At 57.6% G+C, this 22449-nt stretch overlaps 2 protein-coding genes across 3 annotated transcripts in view; one reads left to right on the top strand and one right to left on the bottom strand.

The window, feature by feature from the left end:
- Positions 1–637: 637 nt before the first annotated feature.
- Positions 638–19899, top strand: LOC119091994 (acyl-coenzyme A oxidase 3, peroxisomal). Its single transcript, XM_037214943.1, has 12 exons — positions 638–699; positions 4381–4453; positions 5344–5526; positions 6192–6432; positions 7000–7105; positions 8650–8813; positions 9438–9674; positions 10105–10278; positions 10712–10939; positions 16030–16173; positions 16860–17093; positions 19418–19899. Exons 2-12 carry the CDS (start codon positions 4383–4385, stop codon positions 19580–19582), a joined length of 1947 nt encoding a protein of 648 aa, XP_037070838.1. The 5' UTR covers positions 638–699; positions 4381–4382; the 3' UTR covers positions 19583–19899.
- The window catches only part of CycG (cyclin G), an 18533-nt gene continuing 15956 nt past the window's right edge, over positions 19873–22449 (bottom strand). For both annotated transcript variants that reach the window (XM_037214944.1, XM_037214945.1), the window contains exons 4-5: positions 21988–22172; positions 19873–21152 (exon numbers count right to left, since the gene is read on the bottom strand). In XM_037214944.1, the coding sequence (XP_037070839.1) occupies positions 21005–21152; positions 21988–22172 (333 nt within the window). In that variant the 3' untranslated portion in view covers positions 19873–21004. The remainder of the gene's footprint in view (positions 21153–21987; positions 22173–22449) is intronic.

Raw genomic sequence — 22449 nt, 5'->3', positions numbered from 1 at the left:
CCATGCCCCCAAAACCTCTGAGAATATGTTTTGGCCCCCCGAACATTCCCAGAGCTTTATGAAAGCTTCGTCTTCTTACCGTCTGTTTTAACGTTAACTGTTTTAACCGTTTTGTTTTGACTTCTGTTTAAGATTCAAAAGCATTTCGGTGTTTTTTTCGGTTTTGAATGGTGTCCCTACTAGGTACTCGCGAGAGACATCATGCACTGAACTTCGGATCCCACACCAGCCAGCTGGCGACGAACGGTTGGCCCCCCCCCAAAAAAAAAGCAACTCCAGGCTAAATCCGCCCCTGCACCTGGAGTTGCTTTGTTATCTGTAGAGCTGATCAGGCTGTGTAGTCAATTCCCGAAGGCAATGCCATACGGTGATATCAAACTCAGAGCCAAATGTCCAGGCATTAGCAGTTAATATAAGGGTTGTGTAACAGTATATATTTCACAGATACCTATTTGCGTCAAAGTCTTTAAGAACTGTATGGGTGTCTGAATGAGGTGCAGGTTTCTTGCTTTGACGCGCTGTAGAGAGTCCTCGCACATTTGACTGTCACGTTTATATTTGCCTCTGTAGACAATAAAGGTGAACTAGGCAAACTTGGCGAACTTCGTGTTCTCGGTGTTTTTGCTCTCTGCTACGAGGGGGCGGCGGGTGAACTGTCGCTTCGGGCGGTCGGCACTGGGTTCGGAGGCGAAGTTTGAGGTATAAAGGGTGTGGGGTGCTTATTTGCCTGAATATCTTAGTTTTTTACTGGCGTTTACGTCAAGAGCACAAATGCGTGTTGGGTGATCCGTTCTGCGCAATGAAACCAAACATGGCTTAAAGTTATGTAATGGGGAACCAGCTTACCTGCGCAGGGGCCAGATTATAGTTATTAAACCAGCTATTTTTGAGCCTTAGTAGTGACCAGACCCAGATGAGGATTTGGCCAGATTTTCGCCATCTTAGGTGTGCTGTGATGATAATTTAATGGGCCTTTTGTCACAATTAAGTTATACTAAAATTCAGATTGCCTGTTACAGATGACAAAGACCTCTAGAGCACATGACATCTATTGTTATCAATTAAAAACCTAGTTTTTCTTTCCCTATTCTCTTCCACACTATTTGCCAAACCTAATTTTACTCCTTGCTTTGCCAAGCTGTCAAAAGTTGATTTCAATCCATCCTATAGCTTTCCTTCTGGAGTGAAGTATATATTATAAGTATATATATATATATATATATATGTATATATATATATGTATATATATAAGTATATATATATATATATAAAAGCATATTCAGTATATGGCAACAAGCACAAATCTGCATGCAATGAACATGGTTCATTATGACAAGTCTTTGCACCAGACTTTGTATTCAAATACTTGTGAACTTCATTTATTAGTTCTATAACAGCAGACTACAACTCAATTTTGTTCTTCCCACTTTATCAGTAAATTTTTTATAGTCAAGCTAGTTCCCATGATGTATGACAAAGTATGACACACATAGAAGATGCAATCTTCTAGATTCTATATGCTTTCTTGGCTCCATTATTTTTGGGTCTATACAACTCCATGCAACACAACAATACTCTGATAAATATCATTGGTTCTCAAAGATACATGACTCTGCCTTAGTATAATCTCTTCCAAATCTGAACCAAGAGCTATGCTTCACTTCTTGCAAGTCTCAAGAATTTGAATTATTGAATGCATTGTTGTGTAAAAGCTAGATTCTTATTGAAATCCTTTTGTCCTTGGAATGTATATTTAAGATATAATATGCTGCTTAATGCACATGTCAGCAGCCATGCTAACAGTCTGTTATTTGTTATATTGTTCTGATCCAATGAAATCCAGGGTTCCAGCCAATATGCTTGGATCCTTTCTGGCCTCAACTTACCCCCTTTTGTGTAAGTAACATAAACCTACTAGTATAAATTAGTACCATTTAAGTCAAGGACTTTTGGAGCCAAATCCAGTTCATATCTTTTCCAAGCTGGATGGTGCACAAACATGATACCACTGATTGGGAATGTTAAAATGTCTTAATGACTTGATATAAAGCAATCTGGTGAAGATGACCCTTGTGAGAACAAGCCACAGAAAAATTATGCTTGAAGCTTGCTTTTGCTGTTACTGATAAATCTAGTGAGCAACTTGTTTACTTTTTCCACTAGTGTAAAAATGTTTTCCTTGCAGCCTAGAATCCTGCTCTTTTTGGACAGTCCTGTAAATGGTAATAGCATTAACCCATGCAGTATAACTTATACAACCAACACCCACATGATCAGGACCTTGAGTTTGTGTAAAGGAAAGGAATAACCTGTGGTTTTCAAGTCATGCCGTATTAACTTATTGACAACTGAAAGACAAGGTGTATTGATATGTGTCAAGGAGGAATGAATTATTAGGAATCTGAAGTAAAAGATCCATCTCTGTCCAGTATGATTTTGCATCCAATTTCGGTCATATTAGTTTGCAGTTGTGTGGTCAAACATAGGCTGAGATTTGATGAGTGCAAAGAACATTGCTTTTCCTAGCTGCCTCCTGGTCTCAAGGTATCCAAATGTTTTGTCCTGGAATATACAATATCTCCAATCTGCCATCACCTTGTTCAAAATGTAAAACCATAGTAATTTGATACCTGTTATTCTTGAAAGGTCCAAAATTAAAGTTAGTAGACAAGCATTTGCACACTTGCTTTGCTTTGCTAAGTTATAAACAGTTTTGAATTATCTATCTTTTGCAGATTGATTCATGGCTCTAGCTACTGTGGTTGCTGTGATATGGCAGAAAGTGTAAAGAAACAGTTGGAAATGACCAACACCATCTTGCTGGCTCATGCATGCCTGACACACAGCACGCAGTATGGAAATTTACATCTAGTGTCCATTTGATTCCCTGTCAATACATCCTACTGCTGAGTGTGTCTGTGCTTTGGGTGCTGTGATGGGACACAACATGTATAAACACATTGAAGAGAGCAAGTCCAACTAGCTGGCTCATGTGTGGCCAACAAATGGAGCATGTCATCCCACACTTGTGACACCTTGGAATTGCCTGTTCAATGGACAGTCACAGCACGCCAGTCCCGCGTCGCTATGTGCCCTTGGTGCGGAAATCTCGCCTAAAACGTAGAGATCGACGAAATCCGCAAGATGTCAAAACATACTACTCTCGGCGTACTTTATTCGCTGGGTGCCGGGACATCGCCAGCCTTCAGGCCGTCCAATCTGGTCCGTGATAGCCTGTGCCGGGGGTCCCAAAGGTCACTCAGGGCCCAGCGGGAGGATATATCCAATCGGTGGTGGAATTTTCATTTCGGTTGTGACTTATCCAGTTTAGTTAGTGTTCATTTTGATCATCTGTAGTTCAATTTTTGTCATCAGTTAATATAGATCCACCAAGAAATCAACCCAGCCGCAAGCAACGTGTACGGGGACTATTTTGACCCTTAACGCCAGAGGACGCTGAGGAGAACCTGTCAGCATCGATCCGAGGCGGTGTCAAATAGCCGTTATGCGGTACATTAGTCTGGGCCCATTTGCGAGCGAAATATTGCAAAATGTTATGGACGAAAGGGTCAGGAAGAAGCAGAATGAATCTGCCATCACGTTCATATAGTTCTTCACACTCAGTTCCGAACAGTTTTGATGGTAACAGTTAGTATTCGGCGCCGAGTTTTAAAACTTGGCTGCTTGTAACTTGTCTTCAAATTTGCAGCGCAACCGTGCGTCGCACAATCTCACCACACACAATTAAATTGTAGTTGAACTCATTGCTAATGTTGGGAAGCAAAATCCACGTCTCTATCTGCACTGCGTGCCGAGATATGACCAAACACGTCAAAATTCGTCAAAAACGGTCAATTTCATCTTGCAACACGCGTGCACGTGCCACGCACCACATGGTACCACAAACTTACACCAGTTGGATTGCCCACGCAATTGTCTATCTGGCTGCGTAAGCTTCATGTCGCTCCGGCCCGTGGTCAAGATACGGTCTCAGGGGTGGATGCGTGTCGGGCCATCGGCTGGTGATCGCGAAATGGCGTTGCGCGAGTTAAACCGATGAGGGATTTTTCGCCGGTTTTTCGCCCACCACGCCCTCATTTTTGCGAAATGCGGGACTTTGACGTGACACTGCCATACTGGGGCATGAGTCCTTGGCCGCGTGAAAATCTCATGACAAAATTGTCGACGGTTTAGCCTGTGCGCGATCCCAAACATTGATGACGGACTCACACGCGCACGCACGCGCGCGCACGCACGCACGCACGCACGCATATATATATATATATATATATATATATATATATATATATATATATAGATTAAGTGTATTGTTTGTTGACCACCTTATGAAAGAATCTTGATCAGTGGTCTATGTTTCAGCGATGTTCCGGTGTGCGTCCTCGAGCATTTTGCGCCAGGTTTCTCAGGCCAACAAATATGGCCATGGGATCAGGTTAGTGAGCTGTGTGATCGGGTCAGCATGTCAGTCCACCCGGGACTGAGCAACAACCGTGCGTCAGGCGCTCTCCGAATCTCGACTTGTTCTGCTCTAAAGCAGGAACTTGCCACATCAAAAGTACACGAAGCTCTCGGAAATTACCGTCCTAAATGCATTGAATGGTCGGAAATTGGATGTGATATCTGTCCATCTCTATGGCTCCGTTGATTACAGCATCAGGTGCTGTAATCAACGGAAGCTGTGAAGGCAGATCTCCTGCCTTCTGATTCGCCCACCCTTCGTATGGTGGGTTCGAACCGCTTTGGGTGCTCGTTATTTGCCCGTGACTGGAGTAGCTTGCGGCCGTCGTTTAGCGGGCGTACTGAAGGTCAGGTGAAGCTAGAGCACAGGGCAAACCGTGCCGAGCGTTGCGGCGCGTTTAACTTTCCACGCAAAATCTATCGTTGACCCTGAATTCCCATGATCGGATGCTGGCGTGAGAGCTCACACAACACGCACTACTGGGCGTAGGTGCTGATCCCAGAATTCAATTAAAAAAGGTTTTAGCCAAGCCTCGAAATGCAACAGATACATCCCGGTTGTTGTATAAGTATAAGCGAGATGTACGTTAGCTTAAAGTTAAACTGCATTGCGTTGCGTATTAATTCCGCGCGTTTCAGTATCCGATGGACCTGCTTTTGACTGAAATACCCGTGCGATGAACGAGAGCTTCATGCTTCTTGGTGATTTTATGCCTTATGTGCAGCAACATAGAACATGGCTGTCGTGTTGTCACCCTAGATTGGCCTGACTTTCTACAATACCCCTTTTCGCTGATTTCGTAGTTTTACACCCATTTCTGTACTCCGCACGTCGGTTTTGTTAGTAGTGGGTGTCATCGACAGATGGCAACAGACGGCGGCGGCCGGCCTCAACAACACGATGTCGCCGGCGGAGCTGCGCGAGCGTCAGGCTGTGACCACCTTCGACACGGCCAAGATGACCCACCTGCTGGACCACGACAACCACGATATGCGCGACCGCTTCCGACGCTACCAGCAGGACCCGGCCAGCTACATGAAGCCCAAGTAGGTGGTGCTGATGACGAAGGATGGCGTTGGCCCCCCTGGCTACATCCCTGGAGGAAGCCGAGACTGCAGCGGTGGCGGCACCGCTGGCGACACCGGTGTAAACGTGGATGGCGTGTCCCCCACAGCTTTCATGGAGCGTGGGACTGTCACCACATTCTCAAAGAGACCCAAATATTTCGGCGCTTGAACACACGTTCTGGTGAAGGAAGTAAAAGAACAAATGCTCACACAGAACACCGAATATGTGCACTCGGTATCATTTTTGCAACGTCGTGTTAATAGCGATCCCATCACCCTGTCCGCGAATCCTCCCAATAGGAAGCTCCTCGGACACCAAACATGGCGTGCGCTCGCCGCCCGACCCCAACCTGAGCCTCGGCGATTATCTGTGACCATGCGTGACGTCACGAGTGTCCGTGACCTGACGCAACCAGTGTTCCTCAGTGTGACCGTTTGTGACCCCGCCCCACCCTCTGCAATCCAGTGTGGCATCCCGCGACCCTGGACGACCGTGCTGACCTGTGTGACCTGATGTAACCCTGTGCCATGATCCATGATCCCGCGCGACCGTTCGTAACCTGGTGGGACTCAGTCTACGACTGCGAACTTATGCGGCGTCCGCGACCGTGTGCCCTGACCTTGCGCTGCGGGCCGTGACACAGGTACAACATCAGCCTGGAGGAGGAGCGGGAGGTGGCACTGCAGCGGCTCAAGGCCGTCTGCGATAACGACTTCATATCCGTGCTGAACTTCAACGACAACCCGTACAAGATCTTCGCCGCCCACGAGCTGGTCGGCATCATAGACCCGAGCACGTGCACCAAGATGACGGTGCAGTTCAATCTGTTCGGCGGCACTGTCCTGAAGCTGGGCACGGCGCGTCACCACGACAAGCTGCTCAAGGTCGGGCGCGTCACAGAGGAGGAGGGAGGGGCTGTGGTAGTGGATAGATAATGCTATGCATATATATATATATATATATATATATATATATATATATATTCATCTTTGCGATTTGACTATGCTGCACCCGTAAAGACAGCGTATGGAAACATTGGTAAGAGTACATATTGATGTTTTCAATGAAAGGTATAGTTTTACGGAATGATTGAGACGGGGCATTGTTATCACGGATGGAATTATTGTTCAGGCTTCCGTCCTCGTCCTGATAAGGGGCAATGCCCTTCCCGGGTAGTTAAGTGGCAGAGCGCTGGGTTTGATAGTGGGAAGACGCTGCTCAAATTCTAGCAATTAGAAAATTCTGGTCTTGGCGCGTATTTGGCTGAAAGCCAACTATCATCTAGCCCTTCTCAGGACTAAGTAATACGTGGCGACAGCTGGAAGTTATCTAACCGAAGCATGGTCTACATCCAGTTACACTATACGAGGACGATAGTTCCGAACATTTAGTCCATCCGTAATGCGATGGAGGGTCTTTGGTCATGACATGTAACATGCCGTGCTCTCCAGGGCATCGATAATCTGAACGACGTCGGCTGCTTCGGTCTGACGGAGCTGGGCTACGGAAACAACGCCGTGGAAATGGAGACGACGGCCACGTACGACCCGGCGACAGGTGGGTGACGGTTGCTGTCACCTGAGGTGCACGGCGGTGTCACACAGTGGCGTGACAGGTTCGCCAGTGACGGGCGGTGGCCTGCAGGTCCGCCAGTGACGGACGGTGGCCTGAAGGTCCGCCAGTGACGGACGGTGGCCTACAGGTCCGCCAGTGACGGACGGTGGCCTGCGGGTCCGCCAGTGACAGACCGTGGCCGGCAGGTCCGCCAGTGACGAACGGTGGCCGGCAGGTCCGCCAGTGACGGGCAGTGGCCTGCAGGTCCGCCAGTGACGGGCGGTGGCCTGCAGGTCCGTCAGTGACGGATGGTGGCCTGCGCTGCTCTGTTTGGTGGAAGTGATGCCTGTTGTGGGCTAACTGGCAGGTGGTCTTTGCCATAGCGTGGATGAGTAAGAGCACCGACTTCTTACCGTCAAGTGTGATGACGTAACCGGCCCGAACAAGCTCGCCCGGCGCCCTGTTGCCCCCGGGGTCATCAGGGCCACACCCTCTGTCACGTTTGACGGCCGGACAGACCGTTCTGATGGGTGCACGGGGCAGGCAGTGGATTCACGTCTGTTGTCAGATAGCCAGGAGTGCCCTTCAAGGCGTACACTCTGTAATGACTCAGCGGCCGCCTGATTGCGGCCGACCTGTTCACCGAGGAGCGGACCTCGTTGGCGTGAAGCCAGGCCGCTGCCGGACAGTCTCATCCCGATGGGGCCGGGCCGATCGCAGGCACCCGAGGGCCGCTCAAGCTGTCATATTGGCAGTCGGGCCCCGAGCGGCCGGTTACAGGCCGGTCCGGCCGGGCTATTTGCGGGGAGCGGGCGCGAGCGCGCCGGGCGCCGATGGACGGCACCTGGCGCGCTCACCGGCCGTCACCACAGCTGGCCGGACGGCAGGATGGCCAGCGGACGGCGGGGACCACCGGTACGGCGGCGGCTTCGGTACGGGAGGGGTATGGCTAGACTGCCGGCTCCCGCTGGCAGGCACGGGTGGCTGGCGTGTAACGCCCTGCCCCCCTCTCCCCCCCCCCTGCCGGAAAAGCTCTTGACATTGGAGCGTATCCTCACTACAGCGGTGTGGTCGGAGAGTGAGATAAGGCCTGGGTTGGTTGGCGGTGGGGAGGGAGGGAAGAGGTGTGTGTGTGCGGGGGGGGGGGAGACGAAAGTGAAAGGTGGGGAGGCAGCAACAACGTTTTTTCGTTATGATTCTGAGTGACATGACTGGTGGATAACGTGCTCGCCCATGGTACTGCTGTGTCTCAGGGTGATTGAAATGCTCATGCACTTAATGTTGCACTATAATCCCACTGGACTGAGCAAGAGAGTGTAGCTAATGATAGCCAGAATACGAAGAACTTGAGCTAAGTTTCATCTTAGTAGTCGTTTCGGATCAAACGAAAACACTTCATCACGGGCGTATGCTCAGGTATCAGCTTTGTGTCGCATATGCATCACTCCATATTTAATAGCCTCGTTTCTTCCAAGCCTGTGAACCTGTCCGGGACCTGGGACGGGTTTTCACGCAGTTCCCGTGTAACGATCCCGTCCGCGCTTCAGACGAGTTTGTCGTGAACTCGCCGACCACGCTGGCGCAGAAGTACTGGATCACGAACGGCGCCATCCACGCCAAGTGGATCGTGGTGTTCGCCCACCTGCACTTGAAGGGCACCAACCACGGTATCCACGGCTTCCTCGTGCGTATCCGTGACGACAACATGAAGGTGAGCCGGAGGGTTGCAGCGCCAGCTTGGCAGTAACGTGTAAGTGTTTGTTTCGAGTCACATTTTTTATATCTCGATTTTTTGGGGTCGATGGACGGGGACTGCTCTGACGACCCAAAGCGAGGCGGTGCTGTCGGGTTCGGCCACAGGACCGAAGGGGCTTCAGAAGCAGGTCACGGCCGAGAGCCGGAATATGCAATTTCGAAACGTCAGTACTTTAAGTAGATGCCAGACATCGGCGAGCTACTTCTTAGTCTCAATGCTGAGCAGACAGCCAAAATCAGAAAGACTAGCGAGGACAGAAAAAGCTTATCAAATGTACCTATGCCAAGGTCTTTGACAACACTTGCATATATATATATATATATATATATATATATATATATATATATATATGCATATACATATACATATACATATACATATACATATATACATGCCCTCACTCGCAGTTGAAGCCAACTCGTCGTTTATAGACCCACTGTGAACCGTCAATGCTGTGTCTATCATGTAACACTTGGCATGTCTGATGCATGTATTCATGTATACACAGATTTATCGATCGACGCATGTGCCGCCAATGTACGCACATCCGACGGCAGCATCCCTCCGCTCGTGCGCCAGGTGCTGCCTGGCGTGACCGTCGAGGACATGGGCATCAAGATCGGCCTGAACGGCGTCGACAACGCCAAGCTATCGTTCGACCACGTGCGCATCCCGCGCGAGCACCTGCTCAACAAGCACTCGGACGTGACGCCGGAGGGCGAGTTCCACTCGTCGATCGAGGGCGCCCGCCAGCGCTTCCTCACCGTGGCCGACCAGCTGCTGTCCGGCCGCATCTGCATCGCCGCCATGTCTGTGGTGAGGAGGCCCGCCCGGTGCCCGGCGCTGTGCCCGGTGCCAGCGCCATGCTGCGGGTGCGCTGGAGAGGCCCTGCTCTCGGCGCAGCTGGCGTGTTGTTGCTGGCTGTCGAGGTGGTGAGACAGCTTGTATCGCGCTGTCTGCGAGCACGGAACGTGAAGACGCAGTTATTTGTAGCGGCTCATGGCGACTTTCGTCACTATAGATGTCGTGTTATGGTTGCCGCGTGCCTGCCATCGCGCCCTGCCTCGTCGCCACGTCCGTGTTGAGACCCCTGTGCTGGGTTCGGCGCCGCCGCTGCGCCCGAACGACCCATCCGCGGCTGCTGTCCGGCGGCGGACGCCTGCGACGCTGACTGTCTCATGCCGCCGCGCGCCCCTCCGACCATCTAACACCGCGCGCGCCTCCCACGCGCGCCCCGCCTCGGCAGGGAGGCTCGAAGGCGTGTCTGGCCATTGCCGCCCGGTACGCGGCCACGCGGCTGACGGTGGGGCCGCGCGGCAAGTCCGACATGCCCATCCTCAGCTACCAGCTGCAGCAGCGCGCCCTGCTGCCGCTCATCGCGCAGACGTACGCCATCAACCTGGCCGTCGACTACGTCAAGGTGGGCGCGCGACGCCAGCGACCCTGGCGGCCGCGCCGGCAGGCTGGCGCTAGCTGAGCCCGGGGGCCGTTGGTCTGGCGTTTGTTGGCTTGAGCCGAGGGACTTGGCGTGGTGCACAGCTGTGAAGATAAGGCTGATGTTTCGTTGTTTGGATAGACCAGGCCGCCAACACAGCTGCTGAAGGTGATCCTCGGAGAAAGCGGATGTGCTAATATTTAGACGGAGTAGATTAAGGACGCCGGTAAGCAGTTACCCATGGAGGAGCATATAGCAAGTGGCCTGACTGGGTTGACAGCAGCGCTGAGTCCGGCACGCGCCTCTCGGGGCGACTTGACCAGCCCGAGAGCGGTCGCCACGTCCGCCGGTCGGGCCGGCCGCGGTCCGCTTCCCGCGCCAGCCGCGTGACCGACCTCGCCCCCGCCCGCCCCGGCAGGAGCGCTGGTCGGAACAGCCGGAGGACGGCTCGCAGCACGCCGACATCGTCACCATGTGCTGCGCGATCAAGCCCGTCGCCTCGTGGCTGTTCGAGCGCGTGGTGACCACGTGCCGCGAGCGCTGCGGCGGCGCCGGCTACCTCGCCTGCAACCGCTTCGGCGTCTTCATGGGCTCGGCGCACGCCGCCATGACGGCCGAGGGCGACAACTCCGTCCTCATGCAGAAGGTGACGTCAATGGGCACAATGTTTGGGATGGGACTCGTTTAGCGCCAGGCTTTCAAGACATCGGTCCTCGCCCCACGTGTACGAACTGGTGTTGCTTCTCAATGACTGTCTTTGTGCTGGGTGTGCGGTTCCTTGCCCGTATCGATTCCTCTTTTCCTTTTCCGAAGTTTGTGTTCAGTGTTGCAAGGTACGTAGTCACTTAAGGCATCGTCGACTAACGAAATAATTGGTGGAAACGAAAAGAGCCTTAGCTTCAGTGTTGCAAGGTACGTAGTCACTTAAGGCATCGTCGACTAACGAAATAATTGGTGGAAACGAGAAGAGCCTTAGCTCCTGCTTTTTTGTTGTTGTGGTTGACATGAGTGCTGCCATTGTCGTCATTGGGTTTAACGACGTACCCATCTGCTGAGACTGTATAGCGTCATCTGCCTCTCTCTGTGGCAGGACGGCTGAGTGCCACGGGGAATCGAACCCCATACCTCTGTTTCTCAGACTGAGCGCTTCTTTTCAAAATACCCCATCTTTAGCGTTTAATATACCCTCTTGAATTGTTGGGTTTTGTCATAATATGTACCGATGATGGTTTGATATCGTCGTTCAGCCAGCACCTTCAGGCATATCGGAGTCTGGTTCTTTTCGACATAAGACTTCAGAATGCAAGAATTTCTCGTGTGTGGAAGTAGACGTTGCATTGGCGGCCAGACACTTTGTAGTCAGCCGGCTGCACGGGCGACCGGAGCACGTCTGGGCGGGCGTAGCCTGTGGTGCGGTGCCCAGCGTCCGTGACGTTTGATCACGCCGCTGCTTTCCGGGTGAGTCAGCCCCGCGTGCGCTGCGGGGCGTCGCCGTAACGGACGGGATGACTAAGTTGAGCCCCGTGTCGGGTATTGATTATACGTCGCCTGTAGTGCCGCGCTCTGGCACCTGTGAATATTTGAGGCGCCGGGTCTGCGCGAGGTTTATGGCGGCGCTGGATAGGTGCGGTGCGTCGACCACCTGGCGTTGTTGCCATCCGTTGTCGACCGCCCATCGTTATTGCCGCCGTGCGCGGCCGACCGGCGGCAGAAGTGGACATTGGATTTGTGACGATGTATTGCTATGGGACATATTTTAGTCCCATCTGGCCTTCCCAACCGAAGAATTGGTCGGGCCTTGTACGCAAGCACCTGTGAATGCCCGCTCCGTTCAGGTGAATGCAGTCTTGCGTCATGCTTGCCTGTTTCCAATCGCGCTGATTCCGTGTTTCCTGCTCGGAAAACACATTGTGAACGGTGTGCACATTTACGGACTGGCTGGCCCGCTGACGGGCTGTAGTTGGGTCAGACGATGATTGGCTGGCCCGCTGACGAGCTGTAGTCGGGTCAGGCGATGGTAGGCTAGCCCGCTGACGAGCTGTAGTCGGGTCAGGCGATGACTGGCTGGCCCGCTGACGGGCTGTAGTTGGGTCAGACGATGATTGGCTGGCCCGCTGACGAGCTGTAGTCGGGTCAGGCGATGGTAGGCTAGCCCGCTGACGGGCTGTAGTCGGGTCAGGCGATGACTGGCTGGCCCGCTGACGGGCTGTAGTTGGGTCAGACGATGATTGGCTGGCCCGCTGACAGGCTGGGGTTGGGTCAGGCGATGACTGGCTGGCCCGCTGACGAGCTGTAGTCGGGTCAGGCGATGATTGGCTAGCCCGCTGACGGGCTGTAGTCGGGTCAGGCGATGACTGGCTGGCCCGCTGACGGGCTGTAGTTGGGTCAGGCGATGATTGGCTAGCCCGCTGACAGGCTGGGGTTGGGTCAGGCGATGACTGGCTGGCCCGCTGACGGGCTGTAGTCGGGTCAGGCGATGACTGGCTGGCCCGCTGACGGGCTGTAGTTGGGTCAGGCGATGGTAGGCTAGCCCGCTGACGAGCTGTAGTCGGGTCAGGCGATGGTAGGCTAGCCCGCTGACGAGCTGTAGTCGGGTCAGGCGATGGTAGGCTAGCCCGCTGACGAGCTGTAGTCGGGTCAGGCGATGACTGGCTGGCCCGCTGACGAGCTGTAGTCGGGTCAGGCGATGACTGGCTGGCCCGCTGACGGGCTGTAGTTGGGTCAGACGATGATTGGCTGGCCCGCTGACAGGCTGGGGTTGGGTCAGGCGATGGTAGGCTAGCCCGCTGACGAGCTGTAGTCGGGTCAGGCGATGGTAGGCTAGCCCGCTGACGAGCTGTAGTCGGGTCAGGCGATGACTGGCTGGCCCGCTGACGGGCTGTAGTTGGGTCAGGCGATGATTGGCTGGCCCGCTGACGGGCTGTAGTCGGGTCAGGCGATGGTAGGCTAGCCCGCTGACGAGCTGTAGTCGGGTCAGGCGATGACTGGCTGGCCCGCTGACGGGCTGTAGTTTGGCCGGACGGTGCCTGGCTGACGGGCTGTAGTTGGGCCAGATGATGTCTGGCTTACGGGCCGTAGTTGGGTCAGGCGATGTTTTGGTGCCGCTCACGACATCCAGCGATCAATACTAAATTGATCGTGTCTGTCGAACGGGGCCGCAGTCCGGCCGGCTGGCGGACGAAGGGACGTGCCGGGATCGGCGGATTTTGAGTTTGAAGTCATTTGAGTGACTCTTCTCACGCCACTTCACTACCGTGTGTGTTTAGTGTTGGTGCTAGTGTCTGCTGCGCTTTTGAACTCTGGCTGTCGCATTCAAAGGTTTCAAAAGTCTTGTTGGAGTGAAGATGGCACTCCGTTTTATGCGGGTTTAAGAAAGAAAAGTCCTCATCGCCTGGTTTTTGGCATTTTGAGTTGGAAGTTCTTATGTTGAGTTAACGACTTTCAATATATGAAGAGGTACTGGTTGAGCGATGTTGTAATGCCACATCACGGTTACATTTAGAACCGTCAATGCAGTCGTTATGCAGCATTATAACGTCGTTTAACCACTATCCCGGGACATTTCGAAGTTTGTCAACTCAACACAAGAACTTTCAATCTATATTGTATGCGGGTATGTTGTTTTCCAGCATGTTTGTGATGAAAAATATGTATGACGACGTCACTTTGAAAACGGGACGCACCATTGTATTGCGTGAAATCATGAGCTCACCGATATCCCACGTTCTTTATGTCTGTGTTGTGCACGAGACCGTCCAAGCGATCATGCCCACAAGCTACCCACCGAGGTGAGGAAAACCAGCTTTCAATAGCGTTATTGCATTACGTCACGTGACGAACCGGCATTCTGCCCGATATGGCGGCCCGGCAACATCGGCGCGTGCAACTGGTGCCTGCCCCACGGGCCGCTCCCACTCCCCGGAGCCGGCTGCCTGCCGGCGGCTCCGTATCGAGCGCGGCCCGGCCCCGGCCCCGGCTCGGCTCGGCTCGGCTCGCGTGCGCCCTCGGCACGGTCGGCGTGCGCTGACGAAGGCCGGCCGCTGCGAACCGCTGCCGCCTGCCGGCCGGTGGCGGCGCGGCGCGCTGCTGGCGGTAGGAGGGGGACTCGCTAGCGGCCTCTCAAGACTGGTTCTTGGCTGTCCTGCTTTGTCGCTTCGTGCTGGCCCCTGGCTGGCGCCGTGGCGCCGTTCGGCTGACTGCTTCAAGGAAGTGGTGTGGGGCTCTTTTCAGTACGCTCGGGGCCACGCAACAGGCTCAAATCGGCCGGGTGTAATGGGCAATTGAGGGTTGTTCAACTGAGTGGATGGTGGTGGCTGACGGCTGCAGTTATTTATGTCATGCGATGCCGATTAGAAGGGGGCGTAGGCGGAGAAGAGACGGTGTCAGTGACTCATGTGCTGGGCGTATAAGCGTTGAAAAGATGTTTGCCATGCACGTACTTGGTTAGAACCCCCATGGGCGCAGCAGGGGGATGCCTGTCAGCATGTCATTTTTGCTCCCCGGGACCTGGCGAGAAGTCATCGGCCTGAGCAGCCATGCTGTGGTACGAGGCGAGGAGGGGTGGCGATTGTGCGGTTTTCTGACGTGCAGGCACCGCGCCCATCATCTTCGGTGCTGTGCACCAGGCCGGGGCCGAGGGTCAGGGGTCACAGCGGTGGCCCCAGCCCCGGCCCTACCCTGGTGCCCTCGTCTACCCTGTGAGGGCACCGCGGCCGGCCGATCCGGAGTTCGGCCGGCCGCCCGGCGGTCGGGAGAGGCGACCACGATCCGTCGTTTGATTACCCGTGCCGCTGACCCGGTTACGCCGCTTGTTTACCCTGCCCCCCCCCCCCCCCCGGCGGTCAGCTGTCTCCCCGGGGCGGCCGGCCGGGGTGAGGGGTGAGGGACCCGCTGACTGGTCCGACCTTGGCTGCAGCGATACGGCTGATTTAGTCGGACCCGGATCAGTGTGGCCAGATATGCGGTCCGTTGCCGCGGTCACGGTGCAGCTATTGGCAGTTTTCTATGTGGGGCAAACCACCCAAGTTCGATAGCGCCTTTCACTTTGGTGCGGGCGATTTCGGTCATTTCAGGGAGAAGTTGTCGCCGATATGGAGCGCTCTTTGTGCTGTCTCTCCAGCTGTCAGCACTTAACATTGATATTAACAAACTGGATTCGAAATCGGCCGCTGCATTGATTTGCCCCGGTTGCGACATTAGATGACACTAAACGGACTAAACCAGGAATTGTCTGCAAAGTCGGCACGCACTAAGCGGGTTATGATCTATTCTGAGAAGTTGTAACCGGCCGCACTGCAAATGGCTGTAGGGAGTCGCCGCTACCTCACCTCTTCCAGCTGGCGAGGAGACGGCGGGTGTAGCCGGCCGTGGCCAGTTCGGCTGGCTCCTCGCGCAGATTAGCCGTTGCCACCCGCCGCCCATCCGGTTCTTGGTACCGCCTGCGCTCCGTGGTCCTGGCTCGCCCTGGTCTGGCGAGTGGTCAGGGACCGTCTGACGGTGGTCTGGTGCGAAGTGGTCTGAGTCGGCCTGCCGTGCCTTGACCTGACCTGACCCGCCCCGACCTGATGCGGCAGGTGGCCAAGGAGTGGCTGGCCGTTTACAGGTGCGACCTGACCTGACCCGGCCTGCCGTACCCTGAACTGACCTGACCTGACCTGACCTGTCCGACAGGTGGCCAAGGAGCGTCTGGTCTGTGCCGGTGTGACCTGACCTGACCTGACCTGACCCGTCCGGCAGGTGGCCAAGGAGCGTCTGGCCGTGTTCCGGCCGGCGAAGCCGGAGCCGTTCGAGGTGGACCTGGCCGACACGGCGTCCCTGCACAAGCTGCTGGCCGCGCGGGAGAACCTCACCTTCGGCCAGCTGGGCATGAAGCTCATGAAGGTAGGGGCGACGCGGACGGACCGGCGGCCGCGACCCCCTGTGGAACTAAGGGGAACAGCGCGCCGTGCTGCTGACATGTGACTGACGCTCTTTTGAACTTTGGGAAACAAAGCAGCACACTGCTGGCACGTGACCGGTGCTCTTCAGAACTAAAGGAATCACAACCTTACTCGAAAAGACACCGGAGCGTCTGGGAGAGTCGCTCAGCCGTCCCCAGTGGTGCCTGATTGTACTCGAGTTGTGCGCGCGCGCATGCGTTAACCCGGCTAGGCGTGGACGGGACGTGGACCGGGTTCGTTTCGGGTTTCTCGACACAGGATTCTCCGGTCGGGCAGGACGGGCCGGTTCGGCATTTGGATACCGCGGTCCCGTGACCCGGCTGTGCCCTGACCCACCCCGGTCCCGCCCCTGTTTCAGATGGGCAGGACGGCGTGCTCGATGGCTGGATGCTGCGGTGGCCTGACCCGGCTGTGCCCTGACCCACCCCTGCCCCGCCCCTCTTTCAGGCGGTCAAGGCGGGCCTGTTCGACAGCTGGATGCTGCGGTCGCCTGACCCGACTGTGCCCTGACCCACCCCTGCCCGTCCCCTGTTTCAGGGCGGGCAAGGCGGGCCTGTTCGACAGCTGGATGCTGCGGTCCCCTGACCTGACTGTGCCCTGACCCACCCCTGCCCGTCCCTGTTTCAGGCGGGCAAGGCGGGCCTGTTCGACAGCTGGATGCTGCGCGAGTCTGACCTGGTGCAGGCGGCGGCGCGTTCTTACGCCGACCGGCTGGTCTCGGAGCGTTTCGCGCAGGTGATCGGCAAGCACGCCGACCCGGCGCTGGCGCCCGTGCTGCAGCAGCTGTACCATCTCCACCTGCTCACCATCGTGGAGGCCAACCTGGGCCACCTGGTCACCACCGGGCTGCTCCACCCCAAGGCGAGTCGGACGGCGGTGACCACGCGGGATCGGGCGGCGCCGCTGGCTGGGATCGGTGGGGTAGCTGCTGTCAGCGGGTGCGCAGGCGGTGACTGATGACCGCTGATCCAGCGAGTTGATGTGAGCTTATTGTTGCGTGTCTAGTTTATGTTGTGCATTCCGCCGCTCGGTCATGCGGGCGTCGACGGCTGCAGCCGGGCGCGGCGGCAGCCGTGGGGCGTCCAGCTCGGACAAGGCGTGCAGGTCAGGCCGCCTGTCAGGGAGGTCCGTGACGCTGCCTGACCCGGGCAGGGTCGGGGTAAGCCGCGACGAACGCAACGCGGTGCGACGTGCGGGGCTGCGCTTGTAAACAGACGGTCGATAGTGGAGCGCGCACCGCGCAGCCATCCAACCCGATCCCGCAGATGTTCAGGGTGCGAAAAAGAAAGATCACACTTGTGCCTGACCTCAGTGCGCAGTTGCCTGTTTTTGTTTAAGTAAGCTTTCTGCGATGGTGGCAGCAGCGAGGCTCGCTTCTAACGGAGATAGCGCCTTTTAGAAAGCACAACTGCGTTTCACAACCAATTGCGGCTCGGTGCGCGTCGATGGCACAAGCGCGAAAGCACGCGGGCGGGGCGCGGCGCGATCCACATCGCGTGCCGCTGATCGGGATCGTCGCGTACCGGCCGCGGCGGGGAGCACGGCGTACGTGCTCTGAGCGACGCTGCGACGCGTCGGACCGTCGCTCGGGCGCGGGCGGCGCCGCGCGGCCGCCGACGCCGGCGCTGTTTGCTCTGCTCGCGCGGAGCGGTCGGCCGTCCGTCAGACGGACAAGCCGACGGGCCGGGGTCGTGGCGCGACGGCCGCCAAGGTCGCCAGAGGGCCGCGCAGTACACGCACCGGTCCGATGGCCGGGTCGGGGTACGCTCTCGGCGCGGAGCGGTCACCGGACACGCCGGCAGCCGCGGCCGCCTCCCGGCCGGGCTCGCTTACACAATCGGCTGCCAGAGGCCACGCGGCCGGCGGTGAGTTGTTGATGCGCCGGTGACGGGGTACGACGGCCGCATTGCTGCGCCACGGCCGGAGATGTTACGCCACGGCGCGGTTGCACCACCCGGGCAGGTGCCATTTTCGGCGGCCCCGGATTATATGCGTCGCCACCGGACCGGTTATTGTCGGTCCAATTGCCCGCTGCGCCGTTGTTGTTTTTTATCTGGATGCTGACAATGTTGCCTGACAGCTTCGGTGCTGGTTCGGCGCCGACGCCTCGTGACCGCGGTCAGCTGGGTCCATCCCTCCATCAACCCTGCATGACCTCGTCATCCACAAATCCGTGTGGGCGGACGTGCCGCCGGCGCGTCCTCCGCGTGTCTGGAGTGAGCCCTGCACTGCGCGGGGCCCGCCACCCGCTGTTGTGCACGGGGAGAGCTCGGCGGCGTCCGCACTGACCCGAACGGCGGCTGCTGACCGCTGGTTCTTCCGAACCCCGGGCGCTCGCTCCGGTCGGTGGGCGTCGTTCCTGAACACCCGGCACACAGTCAGGACGTGAAGCCACCGATGTATGGCTGGGATGCTGCGCCGTACGTCAGCGGCTCACACAATCGATGTCAACCCGTGGCGTTTGCGAAGCACCGTCGCATAGGTCAGGGACGCGACATTTCTCGTCCCGCCCGTCATGTTGTCATTCTTACTATTGCATGTTACAACATTCGCGTTCCGAAGTGACCTGTTGCGCCTGTCACTCGTGTCGGTGTCGGCATGCACCCTGCGGTCTGTTCGCAGTGCCTGCGCGGGCCCCACCTGGACCATTGCCCACCCTCCACGTGCCCCGCCCAGACCCGTATTCACCCGCTGTGTGCCCCGCGAGCCTGCGACGACAGATCCCGACCGGCCGTGTCGTCGGTCCCGCTGGCCCGCCGCACCCTCGCTCCCTGGGTGCTCCGTGACCCCGCGACAGTCCGCCCGGCGGCGGTCGCCGCTGTGACCCGCTGGTGGCGCTCTGTGAGTAGGGTGCCCCGACGGCCTGGTCCTGTGACGTCCGCTCCGACCCCTCCGTCCGGGGGCGGTCGCCGCTCTGACCCGCTGCCGGCGGTCTGTGAGTAGGGCGCCCCGACGGCCTGGTCCCGTGACGTCCGCTCTGACCCCTCCGTTCGGCGGCGGTCGCCGCTCTGACCCGCTGTCGGCGGTCTGTGAGTAGGGCGCGCCGACGGCCTGGTCCTGTGACGTCCGCTCTGACCCCTCCGTCCGGCGGCGGTCGCCGCTGTGACCCGCTGTCGGCGGTCTGTGAGTAGGGCGCGCCGACGGCCTGGTCCTGTGATGTCCGCTCTGACCCCTCCGTCCGGCAGGTGGGCGCCGGCGTGAGCGCCGCGGCCGCCGAGCTCTGCACCCAGCTGGGGCCGCACACGCTGCAGCTGGTGGAGGCGTTCGGCATCCCCGAGGAGATGCTGTCGGCGCCGATTGCGCGCGACTGGGTCAAGTACAACGCCTACGACAACCAGGGCGAGGTGTGAGCCGCGCCGGCGGCGGACGGGGTCGAAGTCGGCGCCGGCGCGGTGCGAAGGCCACCGCCGGGCCAGTCACTTCAAACAACCAGCAATGCAATGGGTAGAATTTACGAGATGTTTATCGTGGCGGTGATAGAGCCGATGGTTGTCGCGGCTGGTGGTAGAGCCGATGGTTGTCGCGGCGGTGGTAGAGACGATGGTTGTCGCGGCGGTGATTACGGCGGTTGTGGAGCCGGGATTGCGCTCCCCGCACGCCTGACACGACGGATCGCCGATGTGTACAGAAAACAATGTGCGAAAAAATAATACATGTATTTCCTCAATTTCGCAGTACGCCACGAAATAGCCGAAACGCATATTGTCGGTTTGTCCGCGCTGAGCCGTACCGGGCGGGGGAGGGGGTCAGGTCAGGGGTGGGGCTGGCCGGCGGCTGGGCGTGCGGGCGCGGCGCCGCGTGCCGCCGGCCGGGGCGGGGACACTGACCGGTGTAATGCCCGCGGTCCGGTGCGGGGGCGCGCCGCGCGGCGGCCGCCCCCGGCAGCAGTCAGTCACTCGATCTCTCTGAGGCGGTTCGACGGCCAGGCGGCGGTGCCGACGGCGCAGCTGCGGGCCGGTCGGCCGGCCGCGCCCTCGGCCCCCCGCTACGGCTGGTACGGCGCCGTCAGGGGGGCGTCCTCAGGGCCGGCCGGCCGGCTCGCCACGGCGCCGGCGGCACGGGCGCGCGCGCCGCCGCCGCCCGCCCGGCGCACCGTCGGCCGCCCGATAAGGGTCGGGCTTCAGGGCGGCGTCATCAGACCGGGCGGACAGCGGCGGAGCGCACGCCCCCTCACACGCACTCACACAGCATGGCGCCGCCGCCGACCACAGACAGACAGACAAGACACAGGCAGGCGCTCGCTCCCCGGGCCGGCGCTGACTAGAGCTGTGGGGTCCATCGACGTCCAGACACGACATCAGAACACGCCGAGAAGCGGGCTGGCGGGCGGAAGCGAGCGCGTCGAACGGCTCACCGAACGTGTTACCAGCGGACAGAGGACAAGAAGACCGTTCATAATAAAATTCTCGCGAAATAACGCTGCTCTAAACTCAGGTCCCAATCACTACCTGCCACATAACGACTTTGCGAAAACAAAGTTGGGTATAGGCCAATTGGGGGATTAATTAGACTCATACATTCATGACTTGCACACTACGCACTATCACATTTTTTGACTTTTTGTACTTTTTAACTTTTTATGACAATTTGCTTTCCAAGTACTTTTTGTACTTTTTTTGAATGTTTTCCAAAACTGGACACGGTGTCAGAGACATTGGAAACATGTGAAAAGCAAAACACGGAACGTCGGGGGCCTGCGGCGGCGGCGGCGGCGGCGGAGGCCTTTGCCCGTTGTTGCGGGCGCGAGGCGCGGCCGGGTCGCCGTCGTCCGCTCACTCGTCGGGTAGAGCGGTGACGACGGCGGCGGGCGCCAGCCGGCCGGCCGGCCGCGCGCACGCCTGGTTGCAGTCGGTGCCGCACGCCGTCCAGCGGTGGCGGCGCGAGTTGCGCGCGCCCGAGCCCGGTCCGGCAGAGTCCCAGCTGGAACAGCGGCGGCGCGCGGTCAGCCGACGGAGAGGCGGCGCGCGCTTAATGACGGCGGGTGGCGCCGGTTCGCACAGCTGTGCGCCGGCCAGGGAGAGGCCGGTTTAAGTGTCGCCCGGTTCAAGGTCCCGGTCGGCGCTCGGCGCCGGGCCGGGGCGCCGGCACCGGTCGGCGCTCCGCACCGGGCCGGGGTGCCCGGTCAGCGAGGATAGCGATGCGGCGGGCCGACCGGTGAGGCAATCACGGCGACCAACACGAGGCCGATACCACAGTGTCACGACGATGATGGCTGGATTATCCCATTCTCCGTGCCCGTGATGGATGACGGCAATGCTAAAAACACCTGCCTTTACGGTATCTGCCAGCGGCTGGCTTTAATGAACTGTTGAAGGGTGGGGAGGGCTGGTTCTTGACAGCCAAGGACAGAGGCCACTGACCATTACATGGCCAGCGAAACACAGGTTATTGACCGACGTTTCGTAACAGCGGCTGCAAAAACGTCGGACCACAAGCCATGTTTCCCTGACGAGAACATCGAGCCTCTAGGTCATGCTGGCCTCCCCCGGGCACACGTGAAAACGAAGCGGCGGAACCGCAGATGGATCGGGAGAGCCGCTGAAGGAGGGTACGTAGATTGCCGGGGAGTGCTAAATCTTAACCTTGCTCAAGGGCATTGGTCCCATGACGCGATGGTCTTTTCACACACACACGTGAGGACCAAACGGCGGCGGGCAACAGCGGACACGGCTTCCAACGTCCAAAAACATCCCCTGCCAAGCGCAGAACGCGTGCTGGCCCTCAGCGCTCGAGGCGCCTCGGACCCGGTGCGGACCTTTCTTCGATGGTGGGGAGTACAGAGCGCAGCCGCGTGGTGGGCCGCAGCTGCTTCAGCGTCCTGTTGGAGAGCCGCCACATGAGCCGCTGGCGGGCGCGCTGCGGCGTGCATCCGGCAGAATTGTAGTTGGCCACCAGCTGCGACACCAGCTCGCGGGTCTTCGCGAACGACGCGTCCGGAATCTGCCGACGGCGTGGGAGAAGCGGGTCAGCACATGCCGGCGCGGGGGCGGGGCCATAGTGGAGGTCACACGTCAGCTACAGTCCGTGGCCTTTGTATGACGCGACGTGACAGCCAACCACACATTGAAAGGAGAGCGGGGTCACAAAAGATTTACACAGCGGCACCGAACCACGAGACCGCGGCCCGACCAGAAGCTCTCCCCTTCCTCACCACCACTGGCCCACAGCGAGCGCCCTCCCCCCGGCCGCGGTGGCAGTGGCCGCCGGACGGCCAGAC

This window comes from Pollicipes pollicipes, unplaced genomic scaffold (assembly GCF_011947565.3).
Source record: "Pollicipes pollicipes isolate AB1234 unplaced genomic scaffold, Ppol_2.1 Scaffold_3447;HRSCAF=4054_pilon_pilon_pilon, whole genome shotgun sequence".
Classification (NCBI taxonomy): domain Eukaryota; kingdom Metazoa; phylum Arthropoda; class Thecostraca; order Pollicipedomorpha; family Pollicipedidae; genus Pollicipes; species Pollicipes pollicipes.
The sequence above is the reverse complement of the archived record's forward strand: the minus strand, read 5'-3'. Positions and strand labels throughout refer to the sequence as shown.

Bases quoted from the DNA above. Each gene is read 5' to 3' on its own strand.
- LOC119091994 (XM_037214943.1), top strand. From the start codon at position 4,383: ATGTTCCGGTGTGCGTCCTCGAGCATTTTGCGCCAGGTTTCTCAGGCC. The intron at 5,527-6,191 runs GTAGGTGGTGCT...GCCGTGACACAG, and splicing joins GCCAGCTACATGAAGCCCAA to GTACAACATCAGCCTGGAGG. The intron at 8,814-9,437 runs GTGAGCCGGAGG...CTCGTGCGCCAG, and splicing joins TCCGTGACGACAACATGAAG to GTGCTGCCTGGCGTGACCGT.